Source organism: Lytechinus pictus, chromosome 3 (genome assembly GCF_037042905.1).
Source record: "Lytechinus pictus isolate F3 Inbred chromosome 3, Lp3.0, whole genome shotgun sequence".
Lineage (NCBI taxonomy): Eukaryota > Metazoa > Echinodermata > Echinoidea > Temnopleuroida > Toxopneustidae > Lytechinus > Lytechinus pictus.
The window spans coordinates 44,863,946-44,877,218 of NC_087247.1; the positions used below are offsets into that span (position 1 = coordinate 44,863,946).

The 13,273-nt window shown below is 37.8% G+C and overlaps 1 protein-coding gene across 1 annotated transcript in view; it reads right to left on the minus strand.

Moving 5' to 3' along the window:
• LOC129257167 (protein disulfide-isomerase A5-like) overlaps positions 1–2,617 on the minus strand; it is a 31,772-nt gene extending 29,155 nt beyond the window's left edge. Inside the window, exon 1 of the mRNA XM_054895435.2 lies at positions 2,491–2,617. Coding sequence (XP_054751410.2) covers positions 2,491–2,553 — 63 coding nt within the window. The 5' untranslated portion in view covers positions 2,554–2,617. The remainder of the gene's footprint in view (positions 1–2,490) is intronic.
• Positions 2,618–13,273: the final 10,656 nt, after the last annotated feature.

Genomic DNA, 13,273 nt, shown 5'->3' on the forward strand with positions numbered 1-13,273 from the left:
TGGAGTCCTCAAGGCTAGGACGTTCCTACGTATCACTCATCTCGTCATGCAACAGGCCCCAGGCCACAGCCCAGGATCAAGATTGCAAGCTTTTATTTTAGAGTAAAGGCCAAATTAGTTTCAAATCGTACGACTGCTATGACGTCATTACGACTAGATATTAAATTTGCTTTTATTCTAAGAAGGATGATAGCATATTTAACATAGGTATTTGTACGATGATTTAGGACCTTACACAGTAAGATATTCCAAGTCTCAATATTAGCATCAAATTCTACTACGTTTTATTCCAAAATTGATTTGCAGACCAATCGTAAGGTGTGCGGTCGCCTATATACATATATGGCCGGCGATTCAAGGCTCCATGTCTGAAGAAGTATATGTCAAAATAGTAAAAAATATCAGACATGGAGTCAACCGCGTAGCCAGGATTTGATTTTGGAGGGGGCGGTAAGTGCACTTGAAGCGTGCCAACACTTACAGTTTCCCACCTCCAGCGCGGAGCGCGAAGTTTTTGATATCTCATCAAATTCAAATCAAAAGAAGGCGTCTCTAGTACCCTCATCAACTCGAATATTGACTTGCCGTGATTAAAAAATAGTTTTCTAAAGAAATTATGAGCGCCCCAAAAATTGGAAAAAATTTAAGAATTTGAAATAATTCCTCTTAGCTTAAAACGTTTTATGAAAATAGAGAACAGAAATGATAGGCCTACAATAATATTGTGCCTTCCATGGTGACGTCAGCTTTGATTGTAAAAAGTTTATCCACATTAATTTTGTTAACTCAAGTCGCAAAACAGAGTAGAAGACGGGTATGTAAAGGAAGGAAATAGGCCCTATTCATTCCCGCGAATGGCATTGAAGCTCCGAGTTTCTCAGAAACTTTAACCTGTTCTGATTTTTATATTTCTTAGATTATATATAACTCGAGTAAGAAGAAAAACGTGCTAGAAATGTGAAAGGGATGGTGCAAGCTAGAAGAGGGATTTTTCCTTTCCTATGCTCGCAAAGTATGGAATTAACCTCCGTGATTTATTTTGGAAGAAAAAATAATTTCGCTCATATTGAGCGTTTCCTTTTGTTTAAGAAACTTCAGTGATAATCAAAATGTCAAATCAATGGCGCAAAATAAGTCAGGAGATGGATGTGCAGCGATATAGAATAAAGTTTAGTATCGTACATACTTTTGCATTTAGCACGGCACGAATTTAATGCCTCCCCCTTTGAGCAGATGCTTTGCCAAAAATTTAATGCTGAAAAGCGGAAGAAAATAGCATTTTGGGATTCGGGGAGTGATGGTAATGTTTACCCGCTCCGAACAGAAGAGCTAACATTTTGTGTCAATGCAATATGAAAAAAAAATACTTTTCATACACTGTACACCCGTATACTTTATAACTTCTGGCAAGAATATACGATTCCCACAGCCTGGAAGGGTAAAAACGGAGTAGAAAAAAGGTGTGGGAAATAAAAGGGAATGACAATTTTTATAGTTTTCCTGCGCGGAGCGCGGAAGCCAAATTTTGTATGAAGAGAGAATAAGGTCTCGTTTAGGTTTTTATTCTTTTGTCTTGACCCAAAAATGAAGGGGAAAAAAAACAAAGCTAAGCCTATGCTATACTAGTATATACCTTTCTTCCCTTTCCTTCTTTTGCTTTTTCTCCTTTTCCCCTTCTTTTTTTTTTGTTGGGGGCGTTTTTGGGGGGCGACCGCCCCTACCGCGCCCCCCCCCCCCCGGCTACGCGCCTGCATGGAGTCAAGGCTAGGAGTACGTTCCGACGTAGACCAAAAGCTTCGGTCTCTGTTATGTTGGTTGTTCAGCTGAACTCCGTTGGCTTCACTCACCAAATACAGAGACCGAATTTCTAGCGCGATCTGTACAGGGGACTCAATGGCAATATGTTTATGTACTTAAGATCGGATAAAACGGGGAAGTGAATTTGCGCGACAGCCGAGGTAAGTCACTGTTTTTGTTCCTTTTAACTTGATTTTTCTCCGTTTTTTGGCAATTAATGCCAAGAGGGAATATTAATTTGCATTTTGGTCGCGTTAATTTTCAAAATTTTTATTCATTAAAGACAAAAATTGAAGAGCCCCGACGGGGGGATTTTGCATTGCAAGTCCCCTAATGGTGGCTGCACGCTAGCGAGCCGTCTGTGTACGAGGAGAAATTTAAGAAAAAAAAAAGTTAAAAAAACTCCTCGAAACAGACGGCTGCCAGCTGTCTAGTTCCGACGTATCGCTCATCATGCTCATCTATCTCGTCATGCAACAGGCCCCAGCCCAGGATAACGCCCGACGGCCCGCACAATCCTCCCGGTAATGTCGCTCGTGTATGCCGGGGTCCGGTACGCGTCGGCTTCAATCAATCACTCATCATACAATAACAAATAATCTGGCAAACCGAAGACAAGTCACTAAAATCTCATCTTAAATAGCCTCAAGATAATATTCATTAATCCTCTGCATGTATCATCAAGTCTCTTACCAAAACGCTGACCAAAATGCACGTGGTAATTCCACGGCAAACTTTCCCCAGGAACTTCGCCATCTTGCCACGTTTAACGATCAATACTGTACGCTAGCGCTGGAGCCTCGCAAATCGAGTACCTGTGTGACTTGTGACGTGTGTTCCGTATGTTAAATAGATAATGGGCGGGGCTCTGTTGGAGTTATAACACGTGTGTTATGCAGTAATGAGAACGCCTTTGCAAAGTAACGCCCAAAACGGGACCCCCCCCCCCTCCCCCTGCACATATATCCCCAGGGGCGGATCCAGGATTTTACAGAGGGGAGGGGGCACATTTTTCCGAGGACAAATTTGACAAGCAAAAAAAAAAAGAGAAAAAGAATGGATATCCATCCCCCGCGCCCGAGGGGGGGGGGGGGCACTCAGTATCATACCTTATACCGTTATACCGTTATACCGAGGTTGTTTTACCTGACTGCTAAGAAAGCACGAATGCCTGTGAGCAAGCAACCAGGGGACCAACGGCTTAAGGTCCTCTCCGAGGGACCGGGTAATGAGGATAAATGCCTTAGTGTCGATCACGGGGAGATGGGGGGATATATCCCCCCAATATTTCAAGTGGGGGGATGGCCTAGTATTTTATTATCATCCCCCCAGTAATTATTTAGGGTAGAAAATTATAAAAATGATAATGAAAAAATGAAAAGTTTTATCATGATGATTATAGTATGCCATCAATCAGTTTGTTTCCCTCGCAATTTGTGTATATTGTTATTAAATAAAAACATTCTTTTCCAGGACTTTTAAACATATGGGTGGAGGTTCAAGAATCAAGATGAAAAAGAATGAAATGTTTATGTATATGATCTTTTTTAACACATGACATAAAAGGAACCCGACGAAAAACAACTTTTGTTGATAGGGTGTTCCATCCCACCAGTGGTGAATGAATTAATTTTGATAAATCAATTAATTCAAAAGGGTGGAAAATAAACGGGAGTAAAAGGGTGGCAAGATAAACGGAGATGGAAGAACGGTTTGATGTAGCGTCAAACAAAGACCTGGCAACTTAATATGTTGAGCTTGAGCGCGTTCTTGTGACTGGCAAGATTGATGAGTACCAAGAGGCAATCATCGAACAGTATCCAGAATTGACAAAAGGTCCCCTCTCGTTACAGCTGCAGATGTTCAACCAAAACATGAAAGGTAGCACTGTCTATGATGCCAAGATCGCTTTCCAGAAGATGCATTCGGAGGTGCGAGCCCTTTTTCCACAGGTCGAGGCTCTTCTGAGACTATTGTTGGTTTGTCCAGTCAGCTCAAGCACGTGTGAAAGGAGCTTTTCTGCTCTTCGACGACTGAAGTCATGGCTTCGGAGCTCCATGACTCAAACACGCATCAACTGCCAGGCGCGTAGCCAAGGGGGGCGGTGGGGGCGGTCGCCCCCCCCCCAAAAAAAAAAAAAAAAAAAAAAACGTCCCCATAAGGAAAAAAAGAAGAGAAAAAAGAGAGGAGAAAAGGAAAAGCGAAGGGAGGAAAGGGAAGCTTTGTGGGTTTTTTCTTTTTATTCTTTATTTTTTTTCTCAAAAGAGAAACTCCTTCACTCTTGCTCTAAATTTATATATGAATTTTGCTTCCGCGCTGCGCGCGGTTAAATGATAATATTGCAGTTCTCCATTGTTTCCCCCACCCTTTCTCTAACCCTGTTTTTCCACCTCAGCTATATGTGTTTTTTGCCAGTTAAAGTTCAAATGTATACATTAGGACATGGAATAAGAGTAAGGTTAGGCCGAAGTATATGAAGTTTTCTTTTTTTTAATTGATCGCGCAACTTCTGGTCGGGTCGGCTCCGGGCGGGTAAAATCTTTATATCAATTTCTGCCGTCACCTCCATATAGGCAACTTCTCCTGCTTTTCAGCTCATTACTAAACAACCATAATTTTGGGGCAAACAGGTTCCTAATTTAAAAAGAGGAAGGTATAAAATTCGTGTCGTATTAAATAAAAAAGCACAATATTTTTTTATCAAATTCTATTAAACTTCATGTCATTTCCCTGCACATTCATCTCCTGTCCTTTTTTGCGCTCTCAGTTTGAAATTTTGAATGACACTTAAGTTTCTTTATCACTCAAAATAAAGCGCTTCAGGATAAGTCAAAGAAAATATACATCATCCTTTTTTATATAATTTCAATAAATCACAGAAGTTTCAACTTTTTGCGCACTATTTTCCTTGTAATGAAGTTCAATAATCTTAGAAAATCAATTGAATTAGAGCCGATGGGGTATTAGAGATATCTGCATTTTGATGAAACGTCCGCCCTTTGAAATTTAAGAGTTACATTGCTCTGCGCGGGGAAGAATATCTTCCTCCCGGCATATACACTTCTTCTCCTCTGTTTTGGGAGTTAAAGATATGCACTGTCGCTAAATTGTTTGTAATCAAATCTGATCTTTCCAAGGGAAGTATTCAATATATCTTAGAGAATACCCTTTTCTCGGGACCCTTTTCTTTGCAAAAAAAATTGATAAAACTCTTTAGCTTCTGCGCTTCGCACGGGGTTATTATTATTTTAATTTCCGCCACTGTATTCCTTTTTTGTGCGTTCACAATCACTTTTGAAAACAAGGTTCAAAATCACAATATAGCCCGGGGGGGCCACTTCCATTCACGAGTGGATACCATGCGCGACCATGGGGCTCGAAAAGCACCCTAAACACGTAATTTCCATATTCTGAAAATGCGCGCCCCTTAACAAGTATTGGCGTGTGAAACCCTACCCTTAAAGGGGAATCCAGCCTTGGCCATTAAATGTTGTGTTGGGAAGGAGAAAAATAAAATTAAACAGAATGGTGAAAGTTTGAAAGAAATCGGACTAGCAATAAGAAAGTTATAGCTGCTTTAAAATTGAGATCATTAATACTATGTAGGTTTCAAATTGGCAACTGGGTAAGTGAATTATGACAAGGGGCAAGGACAACTCTCCCATAGGCCATGTACTTTATTATCAGGGATTTGTGGTTTTCTCCTAAGTACCCATTCCCCTGGGGCAGTAATCTAAATATAACCCAGGTAGTATATTGTTTTATGTCCTCATGAAAAAAAATATAATTTGAAATAAAACTTTTGGGAAAAATGACATTTTAGCCATAATATGTATTGGAGTACATGGAAGAGTAGTCCTTGCCTTACATCACTATGGCATCCCATATGCGGCCAATTTGAAGTCTCCATGGGTATAGTGATTACCAATATTTACAACTTTTGAAAATTCATAACTTTCTTGTTGTTTGTCCAATATTGTTCACACTTTCACCGATCAACTTGTCTGATTTTTCTTTTCCTTATAAAATCAAGTTTTTATTTGGGTTGGATTCCCCTTTAACAAGTATTGGTAACAAAACGATACTCTTGGCAAATGTTCCCTGAAATGAACCCTAAACAAGTACAGGAATGTTTTATTGTTACGGGTCCTTCGGTCGTCGGCTTTACCTTATTTGGTTTAGTACGCGGACCCCACCTTCTACACCTCGCGCAAATCGGACTCTAAACACGAAGTGTTGGGGCAAAAAGGACATCCTTTATAAAAACATTTTAATTTTGTTTTATCATCCCCGCGAATTCGACACTAAACACGTAATTTTCCTAGCGAAATAGATACCCTTTTTTCATTATTTTTGTGTTTTTGACACCCTTATCACGTTACGTACGTAACGTGCCCTATCGTGAAAAAGACATCCTTTTTACGTGTTTTTTTGGTCGCGCATGGTATCCACTCGTCAATGTAAGTGGCCCCCCCCCCCCCCCCCGGGCAATATAGTCAACTGAATTGGAGCTGATATAGGTACTAGAGACAAGAGAGACGGCTCCTTTTCATTTTAATGTATGAAACAACGAAAGCTTCGCGACGGTGGATGTCCGGGGGTAGATATCCGGGGGTTAGATATCCGGGGTGGATGTCCGGGGGATACTAGTAGCCCACTACAGGCGCGTAGCCATGGGGGCGGTCGCCCCCCCCCCCCCCAAAAAAAAATAACGCCCCCAAAAACTTTAACAAGCAAAAAAAGTCTTCACTTTCAAAAGGAGGGGGGCACACTTCTGTTTCAACGGCATTTTTACATGTACATTTTAATTTTGCTTCTCAAAGGGTGCTCCCCCCCCCCCTGGATCCGCCAGTGTCTACCCCCAGCGGTGTATATACATGTCCCTCAAAAACGAGATAATCACAAAATATACAATAAACAAATGACCTACCATTGTAAACCTTATAGAATCTCCTCTTTCATCTGAACTTACGTAGATTATTTCTCATTCACGCATGACCGAGCAAAAACAATTTGAAGATAGGATACCAAAAAGTCACTTCAGTCAGACTGCAGGTCCCTATGCTAATGAGCAAAAAGGCCAGATTCATCCAAATCATCTCGTGGCTAAATCCTCCTCCTTGCAAAATCTCGTGATTCGTGAGATTTTTTTTCTCTAAGAATTTACCTGTTTTTACCTCAAGTTAAATGAAATATTATTGCACCATCAGATAGAGTAAAAGTTACTCTTTCATATTGGTCATTTATTTTGTATACAATATTTTGTTGAATAAGTGAATTTCTGGCCTGAAAATGTGCCTCAAAACTGAATTTTCTTCCTCTGTTTTCTTTTGCAAATTGTGCAAAACTTTTTATTTTGAGCCTCAATGATATCTATATCACCATAAAGCTGAACTTCTGTACTTTCTCACAATGCCACTCTTGATATGCGGCACCTTTTAATCGGGTCAAGATCACACTTTTCCCACCAAGGTACAAGACGAGATTTCTGAAATTTTGTACTTGCATGAAATCCAGAGTTCTGATTGGCTGGATAAGGTTCACAGAACAACAGGCGCGGGGTATTTGAGGAGATTACCACATGGGAAGTGTGACCTTTCCACGAACCCAGGCACTGGAACCATTGGAATTTGCCATTGTGTGGTCTTTTTGACCAATCAGAGTGCAGTATTCTTGTTTTCAAGCTGCTTTATGTACTTGGCAAATGAAAAGTGTGATCTTGACCCGATTAAACCAATTCTTATTTTGAAACCTATATCATTGTGAAAATATTTATTTTGTAGCATATCTTAGATCAAAATTTTAACCTATATTACAAAATCTTTGAATAAATCCAAACACATGACCTGAAAGAATGATTCTTCTTCTTTACAATGGTACCAAATTCATAAAATTCGATACACAATTAGAGCAGCAATGACCGAATGAAAAGAGGTGTTTTGGTCCGCATCAAGCTCATTTAATATGCAAAACATCTCAAGTCATGAATATCACTTGGATGAAAGAAGCCACTTTCTTGGGACCTGCAGTCTGACTGACTTGGCGGGCTGTATCTGGGTTTCAAAAAGAAAACCATATTTTTAGAAAGTTCAATATCTGCTCTTTAATTTGATACATCAATTACAGAAAATGGTCATGACATAATTGTTATTTGAAATAAAGCTTGAATTTCAATTATTTTCATAAAATGAATAGGTTTTACCATGTTTACAGACTAACGTCCTGACTCACTCTCAACTCCGTTTTGTTGACGATCAGCCATGCATTAAGTCTTTTGTTAACCGTGCGATAGCTTCTGTGGGAAACCGATGAAAACACGTTTCTTTAATGAAATTATGGAAATACAAGCATTGTTTCGAGGGAACAGAACTTTTTTATTTCTTGGCCATTTTCTGTGATTAAGGTATCATAATAGAGCAGATATTGAACTTTAAGAAGTAAATGTGATTTTCTTTTTAAAATTCAGATACCCCCGCCAAATAAGTGTTTGGTATCCTTTCCATAGGCGGATCCAGGGGGGCGAGGTGCCCGCCCCCCCCCCCCCCCCATTGGCGGAGCAAAAAAAAAAGAAAAAAGGGGGAAAAAAGGAGGGAATTAAAAGAGAGGAGGAAAAGGTAAAGGAGGAAGACGAGTGAATAAAATACGATGAGGGGAAGACTTGGAAAATAAAAAGGATCTTTTTAAATATCAAAGTTGGAAGTCAATATACAAAACATACTTCACCTCGGAAATCGAACTTTCATTAATTTGTGATGTGATTTACAAATTGATTTTTTAAAAGTGCTCTGTAGAAATATCAGTTTTATGATCTATAAACATTTTCTGCGCGCTCGCAAATTTTGATTTATCAGGTACCTATTATTTTCGTGTATTCCATAAAGTTTTTAAAATATCCCTTTTGAGGTCTGATTGTCAAAACGTATCAGCTAGCGCTGCACGCTCGCATTTCGATTGGCGAGATATGTATGTCTCAATGTTTATTATTTATCATTTAGATGTAGTGTTATAGAGGTGCAGATATTTTTTGACGTCTTGCGAGGTTGTTTCGAGGAGACAAAATATTGAAATTGATTTTAACGTGCATTCATATGCAAACCGTCCAATATTGGACAAAATTAATATTTTGCCCCGCCCACAAGATTATCATTGGTTAACAAATGATTATCACGGCGCATGAAGCTATTGTAACGTCACAACAAAATTGAATTGCGTATAAGTAGCGCCTTGAGCACAATAATCAATGTGGATTTGGCGCTTTATATTTTGTGTTACTCTATATTATTATTATTATTATAATTATGCAGACGACGCACGCTACAGCTACATGTAATTTATGTGAGAATTTTACGTACAATGCAATGCATACAATGCAATGCATGTGTGTGAATTCGTTGTTTATATACGTAACGGTACCGTACACTATAGGCCTACTACTAAACGAACATTTCTTTATTAATTTATGTTTAGCTTTGTGGGGTATCTAAATAATAATAAGAATATTGGATGACCATTTTTCGTGGGATGCGTAGAAATATTGTTACTCGCTGAAGAACAATATTGGATTCGTCTTCGACTCATCCAATATTGTTCTTCAGCTCATACAATATTTCAACGCATCCCAGTCAAGGCCATCCAATATTCCCTAAATAACAAACTACTTAAAATCCCTTTTCATGACAGTTTATATTAAAAAAAATTGGTTAGCAATTTGTGCTCGCATTAATGGTTAAAAATATATAGGACGTTCCACAGTTATGTTTGTGCGCATAATGATTTGCGCATATTTTACACTCCGCGCGCTGACGTCACAATGGATGAACTGGTGATTAATCAGCTGTAGGTAATGTGAGCTGATTTTTCTCCTTATCTGCACTAACTGCAGATCCGAGGTGTTATTTTATGAAGCTAATAAACTGTAATTATTCCATGGACCATTCTTTTTATTCCTCTATAATTTCAAAATAGTTTCTCTGTAGTGCTGCAAAGTATGATGAATATGACCCCGAGTTTGAATAAATGGAAAAGTGGTTCGGAATTTTCCGTCATAATTATAGATACGAAGCTTTTGGCGCGTTTTCGGGTGTTTTAAGAAGCAAACTTGCTCTAATAAGAGTGCTGATAGTTTGAAAACAAGCACATGAACCCATATTTTTTAATGTTTGCACCTCTTAGGTATACCTTCCTCTACAACTTTGCAAAGTTTGGTGAAAATGACATGGGTTTTGAATAAAGTGCAGCATTTCTTTTACTTCTCAAGTTTGTTATTGAATTTTGAAATTTCTTAGATTGATCGATATCTTTCCCGCAATTTTTAAGAAATGAGAGTGTTGTTAGACTAAAATGAGCAAACAATCGACAGCAATATAGATAGATTATCCATCTTACGGATACAATTATTAATCATATTGCAAAATTTGATGAAATTTTCATGGATTTTGACTGAGTAATAGAGCTTTAAACTCATTGTTGTGATCTCGTGAGGTCTAAAAATGCCAAATTATTTTAGATGCGCAATTCTTAAGAACATCATCCATTTTGGGTTAACTTTGAAGCTCATGTAGCAAAAAATCAAGCACATGGACCCATGTTAATTTTTGCATATTTGGAATAATCAGGTGCTAAAGTATCTATGTGCAAAGTATGATGAAAATGACATGGATTTTGAATAAGGAACCATTCGTATTTTAGACATTTTGGACGGTATTAGACTTTGGCCGTTTTAGGCGCATTATAAACTGTTTCAAGCCAACTCGCAACAGTTTAGACACTGATAGTTTGATAACGAGCACATGGACCCCATATTTTTAATATTTCAACGTCTTCAGAATATATTCTTCTACAAATCTAGAGAGTATGGTGAAAATGACATGGATTTTGAATGTTTGGGAGCGAAATAAGGAACCATTTGCATTTTAGAGGGTATTATTAGACTTTTGCACGTTTTCGGCGCATTTTAGGTGGATTTCAATATTTTCAAGCCAACTCGCAACAATTTGGACACTGGTAGTTTGAAAACGAGCACATGGACCCCATATTTTTAATATTTTAATGCCTTTAAAATATATTCCTCTACAAATCTAGAGAGTATGATGAAAATGACATGGATTTTGAATGTTTGGGGGCAAAATACGGAACCATTCGCATTTTAAACGGTATTATTAGACTTTTGCACGTTTTGGGTGCATTTTCGGCGATTTTCATGCCAACTCGCATCATTTTGGACACTCATAGTTAAAAAACGAGCACATGGACCCATATTTTTAACTTCCCTACACCTTTGATATGCATTCCTCTACAATTTAGCCGAATATGATGAAAATGACATGGATTTTGAAAAAAATGCAGCTTACAAAATACTTTTTTAATTTTTGAGTAGATGCACGTCTTTGAAGATTTGTTTTTTCCGAGTTTTTGCAACATTCTTGCCAAATGAGGGCGCTACTGACTCCAAAAATATAGTTTTACCAATTAAAAGACTTTCTTTTACTTTGGTATACACTTTGATATATAACTTGAAAAATTGATGCGGTATCCACTGAGTAAAGATGATTTAAACTCATTTGGTGAATTCGTGAGGTCTAAGAGAGGCATAATTCTCCTGATTGCGCAAGATTGCATATCATTCAAATACGGCGACTTTGAAGACCCGTAGAAAAAAAATAAGCACATGAACCTATATTATTTTTTGCATTTTCATAATGCATAGATACCAAAGAAACTCTCTGCAAAATCTTGTGAAAATGACATGGACTTCATTTTTACTGTGGAACGTCCTTAACTGATGCATTCTATTTATAATAACAAAAGTGCTTAAAATGTCCAGTTTTGAGTCAGGCCATAATATCATCAAATTTCGCGCCCTCATTAGGCATTAATGAATAAGATATAAATTTAATGATTACATTGTCCCTTTCATTTCATTTCGCGCTTAGCAAGAGGAATAGGAAGATAGTCATCATTTTCATATGATGACATGTCCTAAGGATGTCCCAGTCCTATGTCAAAACTCAAAGTAATAATAATGAAAAATGATCGGTTCTTTATGAAGTGCAATCTATATCCACTTCACAATTTTCCTACAAAGTGCTTGAAATATAGAGCTGAAATTGACTCTTTTTTCAAATCGGAATATCAAACAGTTTAAGCTCGCGCTTCGCGCTCGCTTTGATTTTCATGATACAATATGTATTCAGAATGCCTAGATTCTAGGTCTAAATATATGAAACACGTGCGCGCATGTTTATTCAGATACTCAACTTGTTCTCTGTTTAAATCATTATCCAGTTTCAGATCACAATATCAAAAATGTTCTGCTCGCGCTTTGTGCTCGCATTATTAATGTAGAAAAATCTCCTATTACTCATTCTTTTCATGATTTACAAAACATGAATAGAGTGTCCCGTTTTTAGGTCTAAATCTCGAATATTTTCCGCTCGCATCAATAGTTTAATTATATAGCTATCCTGTTCACGATTACAAAAATTGATTAAAATTTTCAATTTTTTATGTAGAAATGTAAAAAAAAAATCAGCTCGCGCTCCGTGCTCGCGTTATTTGATTGTTGAAATATGTAACGTCTTTATGGCTAAGTGCAAGCAGTCCTTAACAGGTACCTTTTCGATCAGTTCAAAACGTATATAAAATTTTTCTGCTCGCGCTTTGCGCTCGCCCTCGCCCCCAATTACTTATCCTTGTCATCTACAAAACATGAATAGAGTGTCTCGTTCAGTAGGTCTAATTCTCGAAATTTTCAGCTCGCGCTTCGCATCGATTGTTCAGTTGTATACCTATTCTGTTTAAGTTACAAAAAGTGCTTTGAATTTCCATTCTTTATGTAAAAATGTCAAAAAAATTTAAGCTCGCGCTTCGCGCTCGAATTTGTTTTAGTGAATATTAATGTGTAATTGGTACCAATGAATAGATCAGTTAATTTTCTTCAAAATGATACCCTATAATATGATTATGATTTACATGGAGGTGAAGTACCTTGAAATGTGGGGCAAGGTAAAAATTCAAAAGTTGCGAAATGACACAATATTGAAAATCACTGTTCTTTTTTGCCGTGGTGATGAGTGAGTTTCTCAGCGGTTTCTTTTGTTTTCATGCACCCTAACATCACCATTAATATGGAATCAAACACACTTCTGCACAAGCAAACACATAACAACAAACAAATGTGCATGGGTATTTAAACCATGACTCGAACATGTATTATCACAGAACCTCCACTACATAAATCACAACAAAACATCAAAAATGAGGAAGCAGGGACTTGATTTGAATGGATTTTCATCTCTATTGACACAGACAAAAGAATCATGTTCTGTATTGACCCTTCATGACTATTTCTGCTCATATTGCAGCTTTTAAATTCAGACCTCATCCAACACTTTTGAATCCTGCTCTTTTCATGATGGCATGATCATAAGCATGGTATCATTTTAAAGAAAATTAAATGATATTTTGAATGATACCA